This window comes from Nelumbo lutea, chromosome 3 (assembly GCF_056320005.1).
Source record: "Nelumbo lutea isolate HS-2025 chromosome 3, American lotus-T2T, whole genome shotgun sequence".
NCBI lineage: Eukaryota > Viridiplantae > Streptophyta > Magnoliopsida > Proteales > Nelumbonaceae > Nelumbo > Nelumbo lutea.
The window spans coordinates 109377739-109401271 of record NC_142686.1 but is presented as its reverse complement, the minus strand read 5'-3'; the positions used below and the strand labels follow the sequence as shown (position 1 = coordinate 109401271).

Sequence of the window (23533 nt, the reverse complement as noted above, 5' to 3'; positions counted from 1 at the left end):
CCATTTCTTGCTACAAGAGTAAAACAATCTCACTTTCTTCCAACATCTGCTTCTCCATCTTCTCTGAATTGGGACTTTGGGTTTCATAGGGGCTTGATGGATCATGAACTCTCCCGTGTCTCAGACCTTTTGTCACTACTTGAAAGTGTTTTTCTGGACCCTTCAAGATCTGATGTGAGACTTTGGTCTCCAAACCCAAAAGGTTACTTCACATGTGCTTCCTTCTTTAAGTGCCTTTGCTATCCCTCGGGACAAGTGGGTTTCCCAGCTAAGGAGATTTGGTCTAAACCTGTACCTCCTAAAATTATTATGTTCTGCTGGGAGGTGTTCTATAGGAAAATCAACACTTGAGACTTACTGCAGAAGAGAAGGCCTTCTATGTGTTTATCTCCTAATTGGTGTGTACTTTGCAGGGTAATGGTGAGGATTGCTCTCACTTTCTTTTAACCTGTTCTTTTTCTGTTGCTATTTGGGGTTGGATCTTGCTTTGTTTGGTTGTAGATGGAATTTGACCACAGCCATAGATCAGATCTTTGATCCTTCCTTCTTTGTGTGGCCCACAAAAATTGGTAAAACAATGTGGAGGTGCATTAGAGCTGCTGCTTTGTGGACAATTTGGGTAGAAAGAAATGTGAGGATCTTCCAAGAGGAGGAGAGAAATATTCAGAATGTAAAGGATTGCATTTTGACCAGGGCAGTCCATTGGCTGAGATCTTTAGATTCCTTTAAATTATATTCTTCTGATGACATGTGGAGGACCGGACAAAGCTGAATTTTGATGGTAGCAGCCAAGGAAATCCGGGTCCATCAGGGATAGGTGGGGTGCTGAGAGGTAAAGATAGTTATATATTAGCTTTATTCTCAGGCTCTGTGGGTATAGGGACTCTATTAGAGCTGAGCTTCTAGCGGCAGTACAAGGTATTCAGATTGCAGACCAGTTAGGAGTTCAAAATTTGATTATTGAAGGAGACTCCAAAGTTGTTGTGGGTTAGTTAAAAAATTCAGCTTCAGTGATTTGGTGCTACAGGGATATTATGAGGAAAGCTAATTGGTTCTCAAGGAACATGAATGTTAATTATCAGTGGGTGGGTAGAACAGCTAACACCATAGCGGATGGGTTAGCTAAACAAGGGGTATCAAGGGAACATTTATTCTGGGCAGCTTTGTAAATTTTTTGTTACTAGTCTGAGGTAGTGCATTGTTGTTGTTGTGGAAAGGTGCTAGCTCGTGCCTCTCCTTTGGGTAGGCTGTATTGTAATATCTTTTTGAACTTATTGAATAAAATGTCAATCATTTATCAAAAAAAAAAAAAACAGTGGAAGGAATCAAACCTTGGATCTTATTTACTTACAAGAACATCAAAAGATAGGTTTATTCCATGAATAACAAAAAACCCCAAACTTCTGAGTCCATTGAACAAGGAATATATTGCTCTAGATTTCCTAACACACTTCTCAATATTCTTTTTAATTTTTGAGTTGTACATAATAAAGAATCGAAGAAAGAATAGCAGAATACTTGCGCAGATGTGAGGTGCAAAGGCATACACCTTGACTGAACCCTGGGAAAGTCCCTTTAGAAGACATGCCTTTTTTGATTAATAACAATAAATTTATTAAAAATTATAAATCAGATACAATAAAGTACATGGGGAGAGGTAACCAATCTTAATTCTCTCCAAGACAGATATCGATTACAACAAAGCACAAAACACAAAATAGGCTTTCCCTTCCCACCCCTTGTTTTGCAAGTGTATCTGCAAAGGAATTAGCAGTCCTCTTTACCCATGGTAGACTTATTTCCATGTCCCTTCTCAGCCACTTGTACATCCTTTTTTCATTAGCAAATTTCTATATCTCATTCTCCTCCTTTAGCAGTCAGCCTACAACTAGTTTAGAATCTCCCCCAACAATTAGCTTCCCAACAGAAAGCTCCTATTCTAGGAGGAATTGGGTTACCCCAAACTTCCTTTACTGGAAAAGGTTACTCCAGGCCATCAGAAGACTGTGAAAGAGCTCTAAAGAAATAGGCAGAAGAGAAAGAACCTGAGGGAGACAAGGTCCAAATCCTTTTATCCCCTTATAATGGATCTAACACCACTCCATCCAGGACTTTAAGTAGGATTGAGACAGAGTTTAATTTAGAATCTCTTAGACCCCCTCTAAAAACCCAGATCCCACTCAAATCTGAAAAAAGAATTGGAAGGATCTAACACCACCCCTTTGGAAGACGTGCTTTTGGTTTGTGGTTTTTTTTTTTTTTTTTTGTGGGAATGCTTAGTTCTGTGTAAAGAACTGTGATTGAAATCACCAACGGTCAGGGGCACTGCCTTTAACCCACACAAGGACTTGTTTAGGCTTGCCTCAAGGGGCCTTTTCAGAGGCAGAGGGTCAACCTCGTAGGATTATGAAGTAATCATGTAATGCGACTAGGACACCTTGAAAGTTTCACATGCTTGAATTGTTGAGTGCCTGAAGAACTTTGGTATGATTAACATATTCTTCATTTCACTCCCACTTTGTCAATTTGAATATATTTTATTTGTTATGATTATGTATTTCAATTTGAGCCAACGGGACTTTTAAAATATTTAATTTCTTTTAAAATTTGGGTTTGCATTTTTATGCATTACTGTTTTTATTATTTATTTTAAAAAATCATGCCTTGAAAAAGAAACATGTCAAGCCTTATACCTTGGGCGCTACAGGGCACTTGCGACATGACATTAAACAGAATGGAATGGTGAAACAGGATTCATGAAGCCAATCCCATATAGTTGGGATGAGGCTTAGATGTGTGTGTAGAGAGAGAGAGAGAGAGAGAGAGAGAGAGAGAGAGAGAGAGAGAGAGAGGGCTGGCTCCTGTATGAAGTTGTTCTTACATAAATATTCCTAGTAATTGACTAATAGTTAACCTACTTAATTAACTATGCTTATCATCTCAACCATCTCTTCATCCCCATCAGTTTGCACCTGCATTTTTTTGCCGTATGTTTTGTCTTGTCTCCATCATAAAGTTGTTAGACACAATGCATTGCTAGTTTAGACCTGATCTTGGATGGACTTTAAAGGTGCTATTCATATAAAATAAAATCATTGACACCGTGTTCAATGCAGGCAGCCATAAAGACCATAGGCGATGAGGACAAATATTTTTCAAGAGTGTCCTTAAGGTTTGATCCTTCTTGACTGCAGTCTCTGGTTTGAATTAGAAGTCTAATTCCATCTTTTGCCATCATTCTCTGTTATGTTATCTGGTTTTTTGAGAAAAAAATGCAGAATTTAAATTATGCATTTCCACCACTACCAGGATACCATCATTTGGAATTACAGTTACACCCTCCCAAGTGGATTTATCAAAGATGAAATCTAATCCTGATGGAAGCTCTGGTGTTATTTCAAAAGGAAATTCTTCCTCTGAGTTGACTCTTGATGGTTGGGATGGTATTGCCCTTGAATATTCTGTTGATTGGCCGTTACAATTGTTCTTCACACAAGAGGTGCTTTCTAAGTAAGGCCTCATGTTTATTGCTGTTTTCAAATGTCTTGTCTATGCCTTGTTAGAGTTACTGTAGATTTTCTTAGCCTCATCTTAATGTGTCTAACATGAGTCTTCAGGTATCAAAGGGTTTTCCAATATTTGCTTAGATTGAAACGTACACAAATGGAACTGGAAAAGTCGTGGGCTTCTGTGATGCATCAAGATCACACAGATTTTGTAAAACGTCGAAATGATCGAATGAATTGCTCCATAACTCAGCAGCGTCGGCAACGGTTTAGACCAATGTGGCATGTTAGAGAGCATATGGCCTTCTTGATTAGAAACCTCCAGTTTTATATCCAGGTCATGAGTTTTAATATGACACTTTGAAATTTATTAATTAACTATTATGTGTGACAATTGTTCCAGTTTACTGTCAAAACTGAATTGATATGGATATTGTTTCAATTTTGTTTGTAGCACTAAGTCTTGAATGCAAAACCTACTAAGTTTTGGTGAAACTTCATTAAAGTTTTTAGAAGGTTATCTCCATAGGATAAGATAATGCAGAATCATGGTCAAAATGTAGGTAGCATTTCAATGAAATCTCTGTAATAAATTAATAAAACAAAATAAAATAACAATATGTTTGTAAGCTCAATTAACTTTTGAAGATATTTACTTTGAAGGCCAACTATTTTATCATGTCAGTTATGGCCTGGCCTAGAAATTGGTTTAAACACAACATTTTCTAACAAGTATATATTTGTCAGGACACAAATAATAAGTTCTTAAATAATGCAATCTGGTCATGTAGATTTTGCCATGTTCTTTTGCTATTTTTTTCTAGTATAAGTAACACACTGTGCAACTATTTCCAAACAAGACATATTTAATGCAGTGTTGATCAGCCTGTGCTCATGAGCTATAAGCATTTTATAAAAGAAATACACATCAAATAGTTTTACCATAATTATCTTTTTTTTGAAAAAAGGTAAGGTGATTTTATTAAATAGTAGTAGAGAATACAGAGGGGCCCCAGAAAAGGAGCAATTTGACAGAGTACAACTCAAACAAAATTCTAGACCTTAGCTGTGCTCCAAGCACCCTAGACCGGAGACCTTTCATAGCTGCCGTCCAAGAAACTAATTTTCCCACAGTACAAGATACAATACAGTCTACATCCTTTGATTTGTTTTGAAAAATTCTTCCTATTTCTTTCAACCCAGATAGTACTGATCACTGCTGCAGGAATAGCCAACCACATATTTTTTTGCCAGTTTGGAGAGGCCTTTGAGTTCCCAGCTCCATAACAGGTCCAACACATTACTTGGCATGACTCAGGAGAGGCCCACAGAAAAGAGGAAATGCCCCCATAATGCTGCTGAAACAGGACATTGAATAAATAAATGGTTGTTGTCCTCCTCAGCTTGACCAGATAGCTCACACAACAGGTTTTGAATCTGAGTTTCTCTTCTGACCAGATTCTGTTTAGTTAGGTTTCTATCCAAAGCTACAGCTTAAAGCAATGAGTTTACTTTAGATGGGGGAATTTGGCTCCATATTTTATCAGCAGGAAAATTCACTCTATCCCCACCTGATAACATTCCGGCAAAGGAGTTCACTGAAAAAATTCCATCTGCAGTCCACTTCCAGGTCCAACTGTCTTCTTCCAACAAGTTTAAAGCCTGAATGGAAAGCATTTCAAACAGTTCCACCACTTGATCCACTTCCCAATCTTGAAAAGCTCTTCTGAAAGGACTCCAGGAAATGATATTTTCTCTCAATTTACAGCAATCAGCTACCATTGCATCCTGATTCTCTGCAAGTTGGTATAACTGGGGGAACAGCTCTTCTAAAGACCTGCTGTTGCACCATTTGTCTTTCCAGAATTTCAGCCGATGACCAGAACACAGTTTAGGAGATAGACCACTGTTTAGAAGAGGAAAAATTTCTGTAACTTTCTTCCATAAAGAACATCCCAGAGAAGAGAAGTTTGAAATGTTTATCCAGTCACCTCTGTCAGTTTCATACTTGGCTGCCAATAATTTCCTCCACCAACTGTCTCTTTCTTTTCCAAATCCCCATATTCATTTCCCCAGTGATTATCTTTGACAGTAACTTTCATTGATAATTAGAATTTGGGGAAATTTTCCTACATTTATGTTGAGTTGGGCCTAGTTGTTTTTATTCTTATTTTAAGTTATTTAGTTAGGAAGTTGTTGGGCTTTAGGCCCATTAGTTTATGTTTTTAAGTTGTGACTGTTCAGCTACATTAGTAGCCGCCCTACTAAGGGCATCCTTGTAATATCTCATCCTTTAAGTTAAGTATAAATATAATGAGGGGTTGGCGGCTAGGGTTAATCTAAGAATCCTGGTTGACTTCCTACTCTTTTCTCCTTCTCTTTTCTTCTCTACTGCTGATATCTTTATCTTCCTCCTCTTTCCCTTCACAAGAAATTTGACTAAATCTGCAATCAGTGATTTCTACTATTTACTTTGGGGGAAGCTGGAATATAGCCTTGCACACAGCCTATTCCTTTCTCTTTTATTCAATATAAGCACAGTACAATGACTAAAATATCCTTGCTACATTGAGCATAGACATTTTAATATAATCGGAAAATATATTGATGACAGAGACCTAAACAACTCGTGTGGGGACACTGCTATCATCACCCATGCCTTATACCAACTATATGGGGTCGGCTCATGAATCCTGTTTTGCCAATCTGTTCTATTTAAAGCCATATCCACTTTCAATTTTAAAATGCTTTACTTGCTACTTTATCAATTGTGTGCATCGTAAAGCATCAATTGGTAAGGACTAAGGATTGAATAGATGTCTTTAGTTGGTTCAGTTTTAGATTTCTTGCTGTTAGACAACAGGGTGGGTTTTGAACTTCAATAAACTTTTGAGATGCTAATAGCCCCTCTATTTGTTGAACAACTTGTGGCTTTTATTTGCTCATAGATAGGTTCAATCTTTTCTTTTCTTTTTCAGGTGGATGTGATAGAATCTCAATGGAACCTTTTACAAGAACGTGTGCACGATTCTCATGATTTCACTGAACTTGTGGGCTTTCATCAAGAGTAAGTAAAGTAAATTGCTTTTGAATACTATCATTGATACTACTATTTCTTATTTTTCTTTTATCATTAATTTCCCTCTTGTAATTATCGAAGTAGATTATTTAAAGTTGAAGACCCAGACTCGGGAAAAACCGACATTTAATACTTTCTCCTGTCTGTTAAAGCTATGTTTGTTTTTATAGAAAATAAGAGAGAATTGGAAAGTTGAGGCAAACCCAAGTTCCTTTTGAACTTTCCCTACTTGTCATTTCTCCTTTATTTCCTAAAAAACCAAACACAGCTTATGTTGCTCTGAAGACCCTTTGATCAAGGTGTTTTCTGGAATTAATGATTCAAAATCTAGGATTGTGCCTTCTACACTGTTCACCATTATTTTTTTTTGATGGAAAGTAAAATTACCATTCCAACAAAAAGCTTGAGTACATCGTGCTTAGGAAAGGAGGTAAGTCAAAACAAGCAACCTCCCTATTAAGAGTTTGAGCCCTTTTTAGCAATTTCATGGGCCAAACCATTCCTGTCCCTTGGAATAAACCTTTAAGTCACAGAAAGATTAACAGACAAAAACTTGATATGGTCCACCAGCTGCCATAACTCCAGGGTAACACGAACATCCCCAGAATTTAGAATATTTACAGCATTTAAATTATCAGAAAAGACAAATATTCTTGGGACAACGTTCAACAGCAAAAGATAAAGCAGCCTGGATCACACTCAATTCCATCTGTAACACCGAACCAGCTACCTGAGATTTCCTCCCTACAGCAGCCAGAAAAGAGCTTGACAGCCTGTGTTAGTCAGACAAACAAAAGCAAAGGCCCCATGACCATTAGGACAAACACTCCCATCACATAAAAATAAATAATGTGCCCCATTACTTAAAGATCACCGAGATGGGGTGATATATACTTGCTTACTAGTAAAATCATCATTATCTTCCTGGTTATTCAAAATACTGAAGACATCATTCATCGCTTTTCGAATGTAATAGAAAGCTTGCTGAGCTGTCCAAGATTTTCCTCTAAAAATGATATCATTTCTGAACCACCAAATATGATAAGCAATTATAGACAACCACAATAGAAACCCTACCCAATCTTGTTTATTATTAAGGGAGACAAAAGCAGAGGAGATAATCTCCAGCATAGAATTTTGCCCCACCCCTATAAGGCTTCCCATTAGAACCGGATTACTCTAGCAAAAGGGCAAAGAAAAGAGGTGCATAATCAATTCATTATCAACCCTACAAAAACTACACAAGATAGAACAAGCAAACCCCTTACAGTTCAGAACTTAAGAGGTAATGACAAAACCACGTATTTGACAAGTTGTCATGTGACTAATCTAACTAGTCTTACTAGGAATGGGCTAAGGCCCATTTCTTTAAGTGGTTCATGTACATAACTGTTGCAAGCCTTATTGGGCTTGACTAATGTATTGTGTGGGACCCACAAAGGTCTCATATCAGCCCACATTGGTTCAGCCCATGCTTGGAGAGGCATAGCCCAAATTCACCACACAAGGGTAGTGGGCCCCTGAGCCAATTGAATTGGGCTCAGTTTGGGCTCAACACTTAAGTCTAAGTATTCCTTTGTTTCAACCACCTTATGAAGCCCAAGGATAATGGATTGATATGAGATAAAGCCCATTAGGTTTCAACACTGTAATGGCCTCTTGCCCCTAACATCTCAGCCTTAAATAATCAAAACATTGCTCACAGGGAAGGACCTCTTCCTTGACTGTAAAATGCAGTGTCACACCCTCTACTCAGATAGAGCCTAGGATTAAAACCTTTTGCAAACCATTTGCAGAAAATGACATAATATAAGTATAAATACATTTTGCAAAGAAATTTCAAATATAGTTGAAATCTACTACCGATAGTTTTAGGTTTCCATAAACGAGAATGTAAACCCTGATATTCACTTTGTTTGACAAAGGGGCTAATCCTATCATGATAGCCCACTTAGGTAATATCCTAAACTGCTCTAACAAGGTATTTGACCTTATGTGGGTTTCATTGGTTGGCATATCAAAGGTAGCTCAGTCTAAGACCTATAGTATCATTATCAAGTCTGGGGTTAAGTGCAACTTTCTAGTTTTGCTCATCTATCTCCAAGGTCCAGGGCACAAGTGGAAATTGGTCCATGTTAAGTGTTTCTTACAAACACCCATTGTCTATACTTAGGGTCTAAACGTAACAGCTGAGACAAGTTGCTCCACCAATTTGGCAGCACATCGGTGTCAGCCTTGTTAGGATAAACTCCCAAAGTTTATCCAATGGTTGAATGCTTTTTTTTTTTTTTGATAATTGAAATGGTTTTATAAATCAGCAATAAAAATAGTACAAAGTCCTCCTGGAAAGGTACAAGTTGCAACCTCTCCGGGCTGGTTAAGTACAGATTTTCGAATTAATAACAACTTACGTAGAAGTACAAAAAAGATCTTCCCTAGAAACCCCCTGTTTGGCTAGAGCATCAGCCAAAGAATTAGCAGACCTACTGACCCATTTTACCTCAACTCTCATATTGCTGGTTAACCACTTTACTTTTTTGATGAGATCTTTGTAGCCCCAAATGGTGGTATCTGTAGAGAAGATGGGCTGAATGGACCATAGGTTGTTTATTCTTCTTGTTATTTATATTTCTTTTCTGTAATGTGCCTTATTTTGGGCCCATCCTATCAATATTAAGTTCTTTGTAAATTCTTGCCCAACTAAGGGCCTCCTTGTAATTATTCAAATATATCTAATAAAATAGTGTTAGGGGGCTGAGAGAGGGTGAGTTCGAAATCCTCTTCTCAGACCCTCATTGTAGAACCCTCAACTCTCCTCTCTTCAGTTTCTTCATGGTATCAGAGCGTATTTGAACTTGAATATCCTAGGGCTGGAGGCTTAGTCACGTACTGCCTGATTCTTGGAGGTCATTGGACGAGCCCAAGGCTGGAATCTCTTGGAGAAGGGGTTCGGTGACCAGGAAGAATCAGAGAAGAAGAAAAAAAGTGGGGAAGGGGAACAACTCGGTTCTGTCTTGAAGCTCGACTGTGTTTGGACTGTTGAAGCTCGAACAGTAAGTTGTGCTCAGTTTTCTGGTTCTGTTTTGTATTACCTTCGATTGTGTTTGGACTGTTGAAGTGTCCGAAAATCCTAGCTGTTCCGTACTACCTTCAATTGCATTAAATCTGGTTTAACCCCGAAATTTCTGGGCTGTTTTTTCTCTTCTTTTTGGACTGTTAAAACCTGTTGAAACATCCTTGTAACAAGGCTGCGTATTGTTACTCTTGTTTGGTTGTTTTAGGGGGCTGTACGAACTGTTTTTGGGGTCTTTTCTCTTCCTTGACAGTGGGGTTGTCTCTATTGCCCACATTGTGTTTGTGAAAAGGCCTATTCAGCAATACCGATTGGTACTTACTCTTCTTGGCTGAGTGTACAACTTTGAAAAGGTACTTCGGCTGAGTGCACAGGGCCTAGAAGTTTCTGATTACTTCTTGAAGCCTGAACTCAGTTTATTGTCTTCTTGTGGTCAGCTGAACTCAGTGTGTTGCCTCCTTGTACTCCTCAGAGTTTGAAAACAAAAGTGGTGCTGAATATGGACTGGTTCAGGGGACTCCAAGTGATTCCTTATTGACTGTGACCACAGTTAAATTAGATGGAACTAATTATCTGGCATGGTTACAATCAGTAAAGATTCATGAATGTAGTAGAGGAAAGTGGGGGTTCATTTCCGGGAGTAAGAAGGCTCTCCCAGAAGATGATCCATCCTACGAGAAGTGGATGCAAGAAAATTACATTGTCATTGGGTGGCTTGTGAACTCAATGCAGCCACAAATCAGTCAACACTACCTATGGATGAATTCAGCAAAAGAAATTTGGGACAGTGTTGTAGAAACCTATTCCCAAAAACTCAATGTGGCCCGGGCATATAAATTGAGAAGTGATGTAAAGAATTTAAGGCGAGGAGAGAAACCTCTTGCTGTATATTTCTCAACCCTGAAATCCCTATGGCAAGAGATTGACCTAATAGAAGCTGTAACTTGGGACACCACCAATGATGCAGAGACCTACAGAAAATTGGTTGAAAGGAACAGGGTTTTTGAGTTCTTAACTGGACTAAACCCAGAATATGATATCACAAAACAGAATATTCTTTCAAAGGAGTGTGTCTCTTTGTCACAAGCTTATGCATTGGTGAGTAGTGAAGAGAGCAGAAGGGCTGTCCAGGTTCAAGGGGCTGATATTGATGATCACTTTGCCAATATGGGGATTAAACCTAAAGGGAATGCTGGAACTTCTAGTGGCACAGGAAAGAAAGAAGTTATATGTGAGTACTGCAAGAAGTCGAAGCACACCAAAGACAAGTGTTGGAAGTTACATCCTAATCTTGTTCCCATTCGGTTTCAGAAAAAAACATGATAGTAAAAGATTAGGAAGTGCAAATGTAGCTGCCAGGCCAGAAGTGAAGAGATGTCTGCTTCTTCACAGTTGGCAGCCATGAGAGCAGAATATGAAAAGTTTGGGAAGATGATCAGTCAGCTGAGTGATGTGACCTCTCCTTCCAACCCTTCAGGAAATTCTACTGCTTCAGCATTTGCTCATTCAGGTATAAGGGCTTTTGCCAACCATGCTACATCTTCAGGTAATCTCAAGATCCCTTGGATTATTGACTCAGGTGCTTCTGACCATATGACCAATCTGTCTACCTTGTTTGTTTCATATGACTTACTTCCTAGACATGATAAAATCACTTTAGCTGATGGTTCACTTGCCCCTATTTCTGGTAAGGGAACCATCATGGCTACGGATTCCTTGTACCTACCTTTTGCCCTTCATGTACCTAAACTAAATACAAATCTGTTGTCTGTGAGCAGTTTAACCAAGTCACTAAACTGTCGTGTAACCTTTTTTCTTTCCTACTGTGTTTTTTAGGATCTGGAGTCTCAGAAGGTGATTGGGAGTGGCCATGAGGTGAACGGAATATACCTGCTTGATACTCCGGGACAATGCACTGATCATCTTGGGAATGTTGCTCTTGGATCTGTCTCTTCAGAGTCTGTTAGTCAGATTATGTTGTGTCCTTGTTGTTTTAGTCATCTGTCTTTTTCTGCCTTGAGTCATCTATTCCCTGAATTGTTTAAGGGAATTAGTCCATCTAGTCTTCATTGTGAGTCTTGTGAATTGTCAAAGCTTTGTAGAAGCAATTATCCTTTGAGCAATAAAAGATCTTCTATTCCTTTTAATATTGTACATTCTGATGTGTGGGGACCTTACCACTTACCCTCCATGGGTGGCTACAAATATTTTTTCCTGTTTATTGATGGCTTTTCACGGTTCACTTGGATATTCCTGATGAAATCTTGTGATGAAGTTTCAAGACTTGTAAAACAATTCCACGAATTTGTTATAACCCAATTTGATACCAGGATTAAAATCTTCAGATCGGACAATGCAAAAGAATACTTTGAGAAAAACCTATCCTGCTATCTTTCTGACATGGGGGTTAATCATCAAAGCTCATGTGCTAGGACCCCAGAACAGAATGGGTTTGCTGATAGGAAAAACAAGCATATTGTTGAGGTTGCAAGAAGTATCTTATTTGCCTCATATGTTCCTACCAGGTTTTGGGGTGATGCTGTACTTACTGCTACCTATCTTATAAATTGCATGCCATCCAGAGTTTTGGGGTTTAAGTCTCCCTTCACTCTTCTTCATCCGGACAAAGACCTTTTTCCTGTTCCTATTCGTGTCTTTGGCTGCACCTGTTATGTACATGTTCCAAGTGTCCAAAGGCATAAATTTGAACCCAAAGCTCAAAAGTGTATCTTCCTTGGTTATTCCCCCACACAGAAGGGTTATTGTTGTTTTGATCCAAAGTCTGGCAACCGGTATGTCTCAATGGATGTCACCTTTGATGAGTTTGCCCCTTTTTATGGTTCTTCTCCAGAAGGACATTGTCCATAGGGGGAGGATTTGACACAGGTGTTTGCTCTTCCTCTTCCTGTCCCTGTTGAGTCCCTTGATGTGTCTGCCTCTCCTTCAAATGAATCAAGGGTGGATCAGTCGTTCCATTCTCCAAGGTGTATCAAAGGCAAAGATCCAGAAATGTGCAGGTTGTTTCTCCTACAACACATGAGCCTCATACACTTCCAGTCACAGAAGAGACAACAGGTATTGGTTCAACACCTTTGGATTCATCATTCCCTGACCTTGATATTCCCATTGCTGTTAGAAAAGGAAAACGGAAGTGCACTGCACACTGCATTTCCAAGCACCTTTCTTACAGTTTGCTTTCACCTTCATACTTTGCCTCTCTCTCTTCTGTTGCTTCTCATCCTATTCCCAGGTCTGTGTTAGAAGCTCTTAAGATTCCAGAATGGAGGGATGCTATGAGATCTGAAATCGATGCCCTACACAAGAATGACACATGGGAAGTGGTGGATTTGCCTGAAGGGAAGGATCCTATTGGTTGCAAGTGGGTCTTTACTATCAAATACAGAGCTGATGGCACCATTGAAAGGTACAAGGCCGGGCTGGTTGCAAAAGGCTATACACAGACATATGGGATTGATTATTTAGAGACTTTTGCACCTGTTGCCAAGATGACATCTGTAAGGGTTCTTCTATCTTTAGTTGCTCACTTTGACTGGCCCCTTTATCAATTGGATGTGAAGAATGCATTTCTGAATGGTGAATTACATGAGGAGGTTTACATGTCTCTTCCTCCAGGGATATATGGAACCAATATGAAAGGGAAGGTATGCAGGCTGAAGAAATCTCTTTATGGACTAAAACAGTCCCCTAGAGCATGGTTTGCGAGATTTAGAATAGCACTTGTTAACTTTGGTTATGTGCAGACACAGTCCGATCATACTCTTTTTGTGAAGAGGAGTGGGCCTCTGGCAGTATACCTCATTGTGTATGTAGATGATATTGTAGTGACTAGTAATGATGCCTCAGGAATTCATGATCTAAAATCTTTTCTCCATACAGAGTTTGAGATTAAAAATTTGGGGGAATTGAGATACTTTTTGGCATAGAAGTGGTTCGATCCAAGGATTGGATTCTTATCTCCCAAAGGAAGTATGTTTTTGACTTGCTCTTTGAAACTGGAAAGATGGGTGATAGACCAGTTGCTACTCCTATTGGTATGAGTCATAAGCTCTTAGCCTCAGAAGGGGCATTGTTAGAAGACAAAGGAATCTTTCAGAGACTTCTTGGGAAACTTTTGTACCTTTTCATGACTCGGCCAGATATTGCATATGCAGTCAGTTGCATTAGCAATTCATGCATGCTCCCCGAGACACTCATATGGCAGCTGTAGAGAGAATCCTATGTTATTTGAAGGGCTCCCCAGGAAAGGGTATTCTGTTTGCCAAGCATGGTCATATGAAACTTGAAGCCTACACCGATGTTGACTGAGTTGGGAACATTGATGACAGAAGATCTACCTCTGGGTATTGCAGCTTGGTAGCTGGTAATGTTGTTTCTTGGAGAAGCAAGAAACAATTGGTTGTTGCTCGGTCTTCTGCTGAAGCAGAATACAGGGCCATGGCATATGGGGTTTTTGAATTATTATGGCTAAAATCTTTGATGGAAGAACTTGGAGTTGAATATGACAAGCCAATGATGTTGTATTGTGATAATCAGGCTGCCATCAACATTGCTCACAACCCAGTGCAACATGATAGAACTAAGCATATTGAAGTTGATCGACACTTCATTAGGGAAATGGTTTCTTCGGGTGAAGTGTCTCTTCCTTTCATCACATCTGAAGGACAGTTGACAGATTTTCTCACCAAAGGCATTCCCAAGGCAAAACTTCAGCATGATACCAGCAAGCTTGGCATGATTGACATCTATGCTCAGCTTGAGGGGGAGTGTAGAGAAGATGGGCCGAATCCCCCACTCCCACCGGTCTTGAGAATAGGGAAATTATGTTGCTGTCCTTATTTCTCAGGATACCCCCTATACTTGAAGGCCCGGGATTGCCTTGGTTGCTTCCATCAAAGTTAAGCTTAATGACACCTTCCAAAGGCGGAACCCATTCTGACAGAATTCTCTCATTTTTTGTTGAAGTGTTGGCTATTACTAGCCAATTTCTCCACAAATCATCAAAGGAGAAGTCATCAAAGATATCCATAGTTTTCAGCCAAAGGATTGCTCTTGTTAGGATACAATCCTTCATTTCATCTAACACTCTTTCCTTCTCTAAAAAAATTCTTGCATTCCTTTCCTCCCAAAGAGTCCACAGAGTGGCTGCCCTGACACATCTCCACATGACCTTACCTCTTCTAGTGTGCCAAACAAAGACAGATGGGTTGAATAACAAGCTTAAATCAGAAGGCAGAGACCATCTACCTCCAAATAGACAAAGGCTCCACCTTCATATAGCTGTAGCAAAGGAACAGGAGATCGGCAAATGGACACAGCCCTCATTCTCAGCCTTACACAAGGAACACCAATTTGGGGAAAGACAAAGCGAGGGTCTCTTTTTCTGTAAGTTTTCCAAAGTATTAATCTTCCCATAGAAGACTTCCCAACAGAATACAACAATTTTTGGGGGAATAAGTCATGCCTAGACTTCTTTGACAGGGAATCCTTGGGAAGAGGGGTTAGAACTGGGGGATTCTAATAAATGAATTAGCTCAATAACACAATTCGACTCACCATCCCTTAACCCTCTACGAAATCCAAAGTCCCAATTTAAAGATAAGGGGTTTAACGGGCTTGGGAGAAAAGTTGCAATTGACTCATGTTTGTAAAGGGAAAAGGAATAGAGCGAAGGGAAACAATCTTTGAGGGGTTGAGTACCCACCCAAATATCCTCCCAGAAAAGAATAGCATTACCAGAACAAGCATCATACATGATGAAACTGAGGAAGCGAGGGAGAATACCATGTATAGCCTTCCAAGGTGTAGTAAGGGTAGCTCGACGAGATATCCCAGAATCCCAACCATTTCCTGCACAACGATGAATGCTTGCCACCACCTCATGCCATAATCTTTCTCTCTCTCTCTCTCGGGGCCATCTCCATAGCCACTTCCCTAGAAGGGCTACATTCTTCAACACTATGTTCCCTATCCCTAAACCCCCTTCTTCCTTTGGTTTGTTAACTATCTCCCTACCCTCTATTGAAATGTAATTCTTTTTCCAAGCCGCCAAGCACTTATCAAATTTCTCCACAATAGGGGCCCAAAAACTACTTTCTTTAGGGTTGGCTCCTAAGGGTAGTCCTAAGTATGTCAAAGGCCAAGAAGAAATATTGCAACCTAAGCATTCTGCAATGGATTCAATCTCCCTATTCTCCAAGTTTTCTCCAACCACACAACTTTTATCAAGACTTACCTTCAAGTTGGAGACCCTCTCAAAGGTACTTATTAAGATCTTAAGGTTCTCCACTTTGCTTAACTCTTCCCTTCACAGAAAATAACAATATCATCAACAAACTGAAGGTGAGTTACTGGAATGCCTCTGCTCCCTATTCTCCATCCCTTTATTTGGCCCTCCTCATCTGCTTTGGAAATCATCCTACTAAAAACATCAGCAACAAGTGAAAAGAGGAAAGGGGAGAGTGGATCCCCTTGTCTTACGCCTCTATTGGTTGGAAAAAAGTCCTTAACCATCCCATTCACTAGCACTGAATAACGACAAGAGTGTAAGCATCTTCTTATCCACTTACACCATTTATCCCCAAAACCACGTCTTCTCAACATCTCCAACAGAAAATTCCAATCCACTAAGTCATAGGCTTTCTCCAAGTCCAGTTTGCAAACAAATCCTTTCCTGCCTGATCTCCTTATCTCTTCCACACTCTCGTTTGCAATAAGGATCTGATCTATAATTTATGTATCTTGAATAAAGGTTCCCTGTGCTTGGCTAACGAGAGAGGGGAGAACAACTTTGATCCTCCTAGAGAGCACTTTTGCTAGAATCTTGTAAATGCTTCTCACCAGGCTAATTGGCCGAAAATCTTTGGGGTGTCTGGCATCATTCTTTTTGGGAATTAAGGCTATAAAGGTGGCATTGATTCCAGGACTCACAAAATTTTTATCATCAAATTCTCTAAATACTCCAATTAAGTCTTCTTTGACTATGTCCCAACAGTCCTGATAAAATGCCATTGTAAATTCGTCAGGGCCCAGTGCTTTAGCCCTATCCATAGAAAAAACAGCTTGTTTAATTTCCTCTTCCTCAATCATTCTTTCCAGCCATCCCTTATCTGTTTGGTTCAAAGTTGGCCAATTCTCCTCCCCTACTAGTAACCGATTCTCTAATGGTCTTTGATAGATGGATTTGAAGTGATCCACAATCCTACTGGCAATATCCTCTTGAGAGGTTATCTACACTCCCTCAACCTCAAGCTTTAGTATCAAAATTTTCCTTCCTCTCCCATTAGCCAAATCATGAAAAAATTTGGTATTCCCATCCCCTTCCTTGATCCACTTATGTCTGGATTTTTGTCTCCAAGAAATCTCCTCCCTCAACAAAGTCTCCTCTAGCTCCTTTTTCAGTTTCCTCCTCACTTCTCTGTCTTGCTCATCCATCATCCCTTGGGATTCTTTTGCATCTAACTCCTCAATCTGAACCAATAATATAGCTTTTACCTCCTCCACTCTTCCAAAATGAACCTTATTCCATTCTTTTAATTTGCCTCTCAACCTTTTTAGTTTTTTGTGGAATCTAACCCCTTCCCATTTCACTTCTCTCAATTCTTCACTTCACCATTCCTTAACCTTAGGCAAGAAGTCCGGGTGTGTCAGCCACATATTTTCAAACCTGAATGGTCTAGGTCCATTGCCAAGAGGTTCTTGTCCTACTTCTATAGGGTAATGATCAGAGGTTATCCTAGGTAGAGCCTTAGCCACCAAACCTCTCCAGTGGCTCTCCCAACCCTCATTAAATAGGAGGAACCTATCAAGTTTTGAGCAGATTGGGTTTTCTTGGAAGTTGGACCAAGTGTAGGTAGCCTGTAGTAGAGGAAGCTCCCGTAATTCGCAGGAATTTATGAAGTCATTGAACTTCCCCATACTAGTTGTAATGGCCTGCCTAGGATTATTTGACTCATTTGTGAATCTTATTGTATTAAAATCATCCCCCCAAACACCAAGGACCTTCCCACAAACCTTGAATCCCATGAAACTCCTCCCAAAGTTCATTCCTGTCTCTGTGATTATTTGGACCATACACATTTGTTAGCACCCAAGTAAATCCATCTTCCACCATTCTGAATTTTAGGGATATAGTGAAGTTTCCTATTAGCTCCTCTACTGGTTCTTCGAAGTCCTCCCTCCACAAAGTTACTATTCCCTCCGATGCCCCCCATGACAGAGCTGAGCACCATCTTACCCCTCTTATTTTCCAGATCTCCCTGACCCACCTTCTATCCAATTCAGCTAATTTTGTCTCCTACAACATCACAATATCAGGTCTTTCTCTTCTAAGTAACTCCTTAATCGATCTCCTTTTTCTGGCACTACCCAAATCCCTTACATTTCAGCTTATTATCTTCATTACCTTTCAACAATTTAGCCATCCAGTAAAGTGTTCTTTCATTTAGAACCCCTCTTTCTTTCCCCTCTACCACTGAACTCGATATCCCCTTCGATGTCCATAATTAGTTTCTCTACTTTAGACTATTTCTTCTTTTTCCTACCCTTGTTTCCTACTGCCTTTCCTAATTCCTGCCTCAATCTATTGGTTCTTGCTCTGATTCAGGGTTTTTTGGAGCCACCTCTGACATTTCCTCCTTCTGTTTATATTCCTCTGGCAGGGCACAAATCTGCTCCCAAATCCATTCTAGCTCCTCTTGTTTCCTTTCTAACAAGCTAACTCTCTTCTCTGATTGGACTCCATCATTGTCAATGGCCACTTCCTTACTACCAATTAGTTGGTCTGGTCGGGATTCCAGGACATCTGTTACAGGCAGAGAACCCAAATTAGTATCTAAACCGAAATGGACAGGCTTACCTGGAATTAGCATAGGTGGTTGCATGTGGACTGGCTGCTGGGTATCAGTTCTTGAAATCAGGGCTAGACCCTTCCCTTTTTCCAGACTCAACTGTGGAAGCGGACTAGGTACAACCAATACTTCCTCACCCTCTACAGTCAAGAAAGCTTCACTTCTCTTTCCCTCTGCGTAATTCCTTTTGTAAGGCTCCAAGAATGATTCCTGTCTCTCTGGCCTGATGTCCTGACTAAGCTGCACATATTCTATTGGTCGGGATGCATTCTGCCTTACCTCTTTCGGTGTTTCCAACTCCACTTGCCTTTTGTATGGCATACCCAGATTGGGAGAGATCTGTTCTCCGCTGCTAAGGCTCACTCTTCTCTGTGTTTTGATAGTACCAGAATCTTGCAGATCCATCTCCTCCTCAAGGAATAACAGTTCAGTGTTTAGACTATCCTCTTCCAATATATCTCTTGGCTTTTGGAGATCGATACTTCCCAAGCTAACAGTTTCTTCAAAATCTGAACCGGAAACAGCAAAATCTTCATCGTCTGTCAATCTTTCCGAATCAGAGTCGAAGACCTCACTGCTCTTCACACTCCTGGGATTACGGCGATCCTGTTTCTTAAGCGGCAACTTCTTCGAGGGTCTCCACTGTAACGAGCTGGAGACCTTCGCTGAACTAACTTCTTCACCTAAGTAAGCACTGTCTTCAACAAGGTCTAGATCCCGCCGATTTCTGCTTCTGGTATTCCACCTATCCAAGGGTAAATGGTTTTCCTTCTGGTATTCCGCCTATCCAATGGTTGAGTACTTTCTAAGCTAACACGTTTCATAAGTGTCCAATTTAAGGGGTAATTCACAGAAACTTACCAATCTGAACATAAAACAATAATGAACTGATTTTATTTAATATGTAAAACTTAGTGTACATCAATCTGATTGTAGCTAAGGGCATACATTATCTAACATAGCCAAAATGGGGCTTTGTCTTGATGTTTCCTTGATGCTGTGGTCATGCTTGTTTGACTGTTTCGTGTTTCTGTGATTAATCCACATTGCCTGTCTCTTCCCTTGCACAAACACTTGTCTTCACTCTTCCCTCTCTTTTTCTCAATCCTTATTCTGAACTTCCAACACTAATCTCAAAAGAGAAGAAAATCTTATCTGTTGAAGAAAAAAAGATAAAGATGGTGAAGAATGATTTGTTCATTACCATTCCAAGTTTCTTCAAATGCCACCTCCCTCAACATGACAACACCCATCGGCCTATGCACCAAAGATACCTATGACTGCTCCGGCATTCAGCAATGACTTGACAGCAGTAAGGCAACATCATCTGGTCTGACTCCCTCATAGCACCACCACCTCCTCTGGCATCTTTCTGATGATCTCTCAAGAATGAGATAGAATCTTGATCAAGAACATCAAAGACAAAACTGAGAATTGTTTCAATTGTCTATCCAAGATTGCTGATTTCACCAATCAGCCTAATGAGAACTGAGGCTTTCCCACAAAGATGGATGGCTTTGTTCTGGTTATTGTTGATGTTCTTGGAATCAATGCTGATGGTGGGGAAGGTGCTCTATGAGCTAGTTGAGGCTTTCTTGGGAGTTCTTGAATTGAATTTGCCCTCCCACTGTAACAGGTTTTTTTGATGATCCATAGAGGTAAGTGCTTCCAGAAGTTGCTAGAGGGATGTCAACTTTGGAAGTTATAACAGGGATTCCACCAGTCATAACCAAGGTTCAAAGTATGACATGTATCGGCCCGTATCGGCCGATACGTATCGTTCCAGAACCTCTCCGATACACCCGTACAGTGGGTGTATCGGGGGTCTGATCGGTTCAAGGGGTGGAGGAGCTCTAAACTGCCCCCCCCTGAACCGATTTTGAAAATAAAAAACAAAAAAAAAGTAAAGAAAAAGGTACCGATTCGCCTGATACGCCCCTACCGGCATATCGGGCGTATCAATATTTTGAACCTTGGTCATAACACCATGATCTGTTCTTTATTGCTGTCATAGATCCATTTTTTAACATGGGAAGTTCTCACATGTGAGAAACTGTCAAAACAGGCTTTGAGACACATCATCGAATTCGTTGGGTTCACCATTGGCCAATTGGGAATGCCACAGAAGATCTGTGCTCCTCTGTCTTGTTTGCCATTTTTTCTTGTACTTGCAACTTGGTTCTCTTTTTTTTTTTTTATTTAAAAGATTCTGATGATCTCGATATGAAAATGAAAAGAAAAAGACAAAGGATTTTCCTGGAAATAGTGATAAAGGACTTAGCTCTAGACAAAATGGAACTGCTATGTGATGTGTCCATCTGGCCATAAATAGTTGGGGTGGGTTTACTTGAGTGTATATGAAGAACTACGGTCACACAAAATTATTTCTGAACTGGCAGAACTGTGTTAGTGTCAATGCACAAATACACACATTCGTGCTCAAGTAAAGATGATGGAGAACATGAATTATTTATACCTGTGAACTGTGGACCAGGGAAAAATTGTTTCTTTCAATACCAAATTAGCATTGAAACTGATATGAGTTGGTGCCTTCTAGATCTAATACACATCTTTATTTAAGATGGATCGTCCAAAGAAAGCTTGTACAATGCCCTTAATTCAGTGCTCATAGGTACTGAAATTTTGGCTCTTGTGCACAACTTTAATTTTGAAATCCTACCCTAGTTCATTATTATAAGTCACGATTAGATTTACCTATTTGTAGATGGTAGAGACTACAATTGCCACTTGTTTCAAGAATAAACTTTCTTCTGGATGGGTTGCATTCTCTGTTTCTTCTGTTTAATTTCTGAAATTATCTGCTAATCAGTTCAGTTAAATTTCATGGACACTGTTAAATTTCATGGACACTGACGGATGAGAGTTTTGGATCTTGGTTCTGCATCAAAGACTGCATTGATGGCCCTTAATTGAGGGTAGGGTCTTTGTACAGTTTTCAACCATTTTACTTTCCGGGTGAAGGTGAATTGGTAAAGAATGGGATTGTAGGGTGTCTGACTTTGCAATCAAGGCTTACCAAGTTTCTGCTTTTGTTGTTTCTAGTGATGTATAAATGTTGCAGTACATGGTTTAAGCTTATGCATTTGCCAACTGGTGTGAAATACATGAATTTCTTGTTTTTAGTGTTGTATTAGTGCTGGTGTACATGATGAATGATGACATAATTTGGACATTTTCTACAGATACTTGTCTGCTTTGATTTCGCAGTCATTTTTGGACATTGGATCTGTGTCAAGGATATTGGACAGTATAATGAAACTCTGCCTGCAATTCTGCTGGAATATTGAAAACCATGACAGCAATGCAAATACATTAGAACTGGAACAGATAACTGAGGTAACATCAAGACACTTTTGTGTTACAAGATTAAAGTATACATGGCAGAGCTGAAATTATGTGTAGGGATCTGCAGCACAGATCTCAGCCATGTTAGTGTTTCTGATGGTGTATGTGCCTTGGGAAATCCAGAAAGAGAGCAGCTCTGTGCTGCAGATTTCTTTGCCCCACACCCTGATAAGCTTCAGGTATGCATTATAAATTCTATGGTGCAACTTCATGTCTGAGCAGGTGGCCATGGGTGTGGGTGTGGGTGTGTGGCTGCTTTTCTGTAAGCCCAGAAGGGAGCACCAGAGCAGTAGAGAGTCGATGACCACTCAATTTGCAATAATATAACCTGCTATAACCTTCTCTGCTTTCAATATTTTGTTCTTGTGCTTTTCTCAGGAATTCAACAAAAAATCAAATTCCTTGTATACTATATTAAGAAGCAGCAGACTTGCTGGAAGTCAACGTGCCCCATTTCTGAGGCGGTTCCTCTTGCGCCTAAACTTCAATTCCTTCTTTGAGGTAAGCTCTTTCAACAATTCCAAATGCCTCTCATTTGAATGATCATTAACCAGCCCTAACATGGTCTTTCAACATTTTTAATTAACAGGCAACTGCAAGAGGAGTGCTCAATGTTGTTAGATAGTGACAAATCCTTCCGCTTTCATCAATAGCATGCCCGGCAGTTCGGCACCTCTTACAACTACCCACAGATTGTGCCAATAGTTTGGTGCAAAATGAAGCAAAGGTTGTATTTAAGTTGTGTCTGACGTTAACTGGTTGTGCCTTGCAGTTTAGTGGTGTTCATAGGTTGAGATTCGATTTTGTCTTTATTCCGTTGCTGTAAAAAGATGCTACTTATCTAATGAGATTATTCTTGCTAACAAAGAAGAGAGGACGAAAAGAGAAAATTACTATCCTTGTTCTGATTTTTCTAGTTTTAGTTGAGAACGAGAACACTGGACATCTCAGCACCTGAATACACTCAGGTTCCTTTTTTTTTTTTTTTGAGAAGATGAATACACTCCTCAATCCATTACATCTGTTTTTCTAAGCAGGGTGGCAGAGTTGTGAAGGCTGCATAAATTTACATATCCCAGATATTTCAATGCAGTAGCATAAGCTTATAACGTTAACCAATGTTTTCGAAAATTACTTGGAACCTGAACCATTCTGGCCCCTGGTTTCCGGATCAATAGTTCGATCGTCCAGTTTGAATGGATGGCCCATTCTGAAAAAAAAAAAAAATAATAATAATTTAAATAAAAAACGGCTAAGCCATTGAATCAGTCGAGCGGGTTGATGGTTTGACTGTTTGGGTCAACGAGTCATTGACCAATTTAATGATTTTTGGTTAGGGACTAGGTTTGGGGTAAAACAGAACTAGTTGTTTGGATGGTTCTTGGGCCGAACAGTTTGGTTGTTTGGGTTAATGGCAAAAGGGAAATTTCTTAAAGTACCCCTATGGTTCAGTAAAGTGACTAATTTTACCCTTAATGTTTACATATTGTCTTAAAGTATCTTTAAGTTTTCTGACAATTGATGTCGTCGTTAACAGAAAAAAAAGTCTAATTTGCCTTCTATTATTCCTCAAATTTTTAAAATAAAACCCAATTAATGAAAATTTTCAAGAGCTTTAATTTGCTTCACACTCTCACCATCA

At 39.7% G+C, this 23533-nt stretch overlaps 1 protein-coding gene across 1 annotated transcript in view; it reads left to right on the top strand.

The window, feature by feature from the left end:
* The window catches only part of GCP4 (GAMMA-TUBULIN COMPLEX PROTEIN 4), a 62108-nt gene extending 39319 nt beyond the window's left edge, over positions 1 to 22789 (top strand). Inside the window, exons 10-16 of the mRNA XM_088977809.1 lie at positions 3117 to 3172; positions 3310 to 3510; positions 3618 to 3843; positions 6485 to 6573; positions 21729 to 21882; positions 22270 to 22392; positions 22481 to 22789. Coding sequence (XP_088833935.1) covers positions 3117 to 3172; positions 3310 to 3510; positions 3618 to 3843; positions 6485 to 6573; positions 21729 to 21882; positions 22270 to 22392; positions 22481 to 22516 — 885 coding nt within the window. The 3' untranslated portion in view covers positions 22517 to 22789. The remainder of the gene's footprint in view (positions 1 to 3116; positions 3173 to 3309; positions 3511 to 3617; positions 3844 to 6484; positions 6574 to 21728; positions 21883 to 22269; positions 22393 to 22480) is intronic.
* The last annotated feature ends 744 nt before the right edge of the window (positions 22790 to 23533 follow it).